This window comes from Gekko japonicus, unplaced genomic scaffold (assembly GCF_001447785.1).
Source record: "Gekko japonicus isolate JY-2015 unplaced genomic scaffold, Gekko_japonicus_V1.1 scaffold1690, whole genome shotgun sequence".
Classification (NCBI taxonomy): domain Eukaryota; kingdom Metazoa; phylum Chordata; class Lepidosauria; order Squamata; family Gekkonidae; genus Gekko; species Gekko japonicus.
In genome coordinates this window covers 404,639-408,602 of record NW_015159763.1, presented here as the reverse complement: position 1 = coordinate 408,602, position 3,964 = coordinate 404,639, and the positions used below count along the sequence as shown (strand labels likewise).

The window sequence follows — 3,964 nt, the reverse complement described above, 5'->3', positions numbered from 1 at the left end:
CTCCCCCCCCCCCAAGTGCCCCCGGAGCGCTGATTTAGCGATCCGCACTCCGGGGGCAACTTGGCTATTAGATATATAGATATGGAGCAGAGGTCCATCAGTGGCTATTAGCCACAAGGTATCGATAGGAGCTCTCAGTCTGGGGCAAGTGATGCTCTGTATTCTTGGTGCCAGGGGGAGGGCTTCCAATGTCCTGGCCCCACTGCTAGACCTCCTGAGGGCACCTAGTATTTTTGGCCACTGTGTGACACAGAGTGTTGGACTGGATGGGCCACTGGCCTGATCCAACATTGGCTTCTCTTATGTTCTTATGTTCTTATGTTAGGTATAGATAGGAACTCTCAGTCTGGGGCAAGGGATGCACTGTATTCTTGGTGCTTCGGTGGGGGGGGGCAACAGTGGGAGGGCTTCTAGTGTCCCGGCCCCACTGGTGGACCTCTGATGGCACCTGGTATTTCTGGCCACTGTGTGACCCAGAGTATGGGACTGGATGAGCCACTGGCCTGATGCAACACTGGCTTCTCTTATGTTCTTATGTTCTTAAAACCCAGCCAATCTTAAGCACATTACGTCCGCTTTAGTTCAATAGGAAAGTTAAACATATGCATTAGTATCTCACATTGAGATCCATGGGACTGAAGAACACTTAGTCTTGGCTGGCTCACGCCGAGTGATTAATCGGTTAGCTAGTCTGGCTTTCTTCCATGTTTGCATTTTTTGTTTTCTTACAGTCTTATTACACATACTGAAATTTGCTTTTATATTTGACGGCTCCAAGGTTTAAGGCTTGTGACTCACCAAAATATTATAAACAGAACAGGGCTCTAGCAAAGAGTGTCAACAAAAAAATTATCGATGCAGTCTATTTTAAGCATTTAAATGGCAGGAGACGAAGGTTCTGCCTTGTTAAAATGACAATAGAAAATGTACATCTGTTCCTCCAGGTCAAATAGCTTAAAACAGGGGTCCCCAGCCTTTTGGAGCCTGCGGGCACCTTGGCAGGTCTTCACAGCATGGAGGGTGCAGCCACACAAAGGTGGCCACAAAATGGTGGCCACAGGAGGCAGAGCCAGCCATGATAGACTGTTGCAGCTTACCTTCAGTAACACAGTGAAGATGCTTGTGCTGTGGTGGTAGCTGTTGCCAAACCCAGGGCTGTTTTTGGGCAGGAACGCACAGGAACGGAGTTCCGCCTGGCTCCCGAGGTGGCCACGCCCAGCAGGAACTAATTAGCATAATAGGCCACGCCCAACAGCAGAAACTCATTAGGACTGGCTACATTAGGGGTGTGTGGCCTAACATGCAAAGGCGTTCCTGCCCTGGGTTTTGACAACAAACAAGGTAAACGGAATAACAAGCAAAAGGTGGGTGTGGCTAGATAACCGCACTTCTGGTAACATGGGGGTGCGGCCTAATGTGCTAATGTGCTGTGCTGTCAGGAGTGTGGCCCAATATGCTAATGAGTTCCTGCTGTTGGGTGTGGCCTATTATGCTAATGAGTTCCTACTGGGCTTTTTCTACAAAAAGAGCCCTGGCTATGTTTTAAAAAATCTTCACAGCCTATCAGAAGCCTTGCTGGGCAAAAGCGCCACCTGGCCCTGCCTACTTTCTAAGCCAGAAAAGGTGTAGGCAGGTTTCCGTGGTTACTGCCAGGACTACTTTGGGGCAGGAACGCACAGGGATGGAGTTCCGGCTGGCCTCCGAGTTGGCCATGCCCATGCCTACATCCAAAACCTCTGCGCGTGCGTGGCTACAGAGGGAAGGCCTAGAGAGCGACCCCTCTGGCGACTCTCAGGTGGGCGGGCCAGGGGGGCCATGGAAGGATTGGGGAGGCATTTAAATGCCTCCCCGTGCCTTCCCCGGCCTGTCCAACAGCTGGCTTGCCTGGGCGCCCTGCGGCTGCGGGGCGCCCAGGCAAAACAAAGGAAGGCAGTTTAAAGTGCCTTCCCTTCCCTTCAAGGGGGGGCTTACCCGGGCTTCCCGCAGCCCCCAGAGTGGAATTCTATTCCCAAAACACAGCTGCTACTCCCAGGGACCATCATTCCACTCTGGGGGTTGTCATTCCAGTCCCAGAGTAGTCTGTCTGGGCCCAGAGACCTTAAAGGAAAATCCATTCCGCATTTTCTTTGCAACTTTTTTTGTACTTTATCTCAGAGGAGCTTCCTGCAGGAGGAGAAACAATCGAAGACAAGGCCAAGCCAGCTGGGAAGTTTGGTAACCCCAATCTCCCTCGGAAGGGTGAGGACAGGCAGGGGAGGGGGAGGGGTGGAAAAAAAGAGCCATGGGCCTGATCAAAGCTCTGGGTGGGCCAGTTCCAGCCCACGGGCCATAGGTTTGACACCCCTGCCCTTACAGGTTTGGTCAGATGGGTGATAGTATGGCCCTAACATTAAGTTGTTTTTTTTTAATTTGGTAGTGCCCCCCCTAGAGATTCTGTGGAGGAGTCTCTGTATCAGACATTTTCTAGATTATTGGACTTGTTTTTGTCTTTGTGCAAACTGGAGAGCCAGTTTGGTGTAGTGGTTAAGTGTGCAGACTCTAATCTGGGAGAACTGGGTTTGATTCCCCACTCCTCCACTTACACCTGCTGATGTGACCTTGGGTGAGTCACAAGCTCTGGCACAGGTGTTCCTGAAAGAGCAGTTTGTGTCAGAGTTCTCTCAGCCCCACCCACCTCACAGGGTGTCTGTTGTGGGGAGGGGAAGGGAAAGGAGGTTGTAAGCCGCTTTCCTCTTCCTCTTCCTCTTCCTCTTCCTCTTCCTCTTCCTCTTCCTCTTCCTCTTCCTCTTCCTCTTCCTCTTCCTCTTCCTCTTCCTCTTCCTCTTCCTCTTCCTCTTCCTCTTCCTCTTCCTCTTCCTCTTCCTCTTCCTCTTCCTCTTCCTCTTCCTCTTCCTCTTCCTCTTCCTCTTCCTCTTCCTCTTCCTCTTCCTCTTCCTCTCTCCATTGTGTGTAACTTAACACCCAGAAATAGCTGGTTTTTCCATTGACTTTCCCCCCCACAGGGTTTCTGAAATTCCACTACATTTCTTGTTTGACACTAAGCACTCTAGTTCCCCAATCTTAGCTCAGAGGTTTGTAGCATTTGCATATAAATGTTTGTACTTCGGTTTCCTTTTCCAGTGCTCTTGCCCATGGACATTTCCCCTTCCAGCCCTTAAACAGTGTTCATTTCCAGAGACTTTAAAGCTCTGGTCCTGTCTCCATCTAGGTTATCTGGAACTGTGGACCTGCCGTCCCTTTGGAATGAGTCATCCTGAACCAGACGTTCTCCTAATGTTCTCTTGCTTCCCCAGGAATTAGTTTAAAAGCTGTTGTGCAACTTTTTTTGGAATATTAAGGCACCAGCAGTCTGGTTCCATTTTGGTTCAGCTTGTCTTTCTTTCGTACCGCGTCAGCTTGTCCCCAAACTTTTTCCTCGTGCCTCATAAATCGCAACTGCTCCTTTTAACAGCACTGTCATATTCAGGCAGCTCTGCCTATTGTTTCCATGTGTGTCGTGTAGCTAGGAGATCCCGCAATTGTCTGGCTGTCAGAAGTTCTAGCTCAGGAGTGTCGACCTTGTTGGGCCGGGCCACGTGTGTCATAAAATGTAATGCCAGGTAGCAGAGATATAAACTTTCTAAAGGACACAAACACAAAGGGCTTTTTTAAAAACATCCTTAAAACATTAGCACTCTTGCAATATTTTGTTTATTTAACAGTGTCTGATGACCGACACCTCTTGCTCTGAATTATTGCATCAAAATGTCTGTGCAGTTGCAATCTTGAGTATCCTGTTCAGGTGTGTATCTGTAAGCTGCAAACCTACGATGACGCAGCAGCAGCAGAACTGGAAGAAGAAGCAGAAGACAGCCAGTTCCACTGCAGGCCTGATAGAAGCCCTCCGGGGGCCTGATCCGCCCCCGGGCTGCATGTTTGAAACCCCTGCTCTAGCTCTTTAGCGTATTCAGGGTGCACCACAAGG

The 3,964-nt window shown here is 49.8% G+C and overlaps 1 protein-coding gene across 1 annotated transcript in view; it reads left to right on the top strand.

Annotated features, from left to right (window-relative positions):
• Positions 1-3,964, top strand: part of HECW2 (HECT, C2 and WW domain containing E3 ubiquitin protein ligase 2) — a 207,840-nt gene that overhangs the window by 3,977 nt on the left and 199,899 nt on the right. Inside the window, 1 exon segment of the mRNA XM_015406124.1 lies at positions 2,155-2,238. Coding sequence (XP_015261610.1) covers positions 2,155-2,238 — 84 coding nt within the window.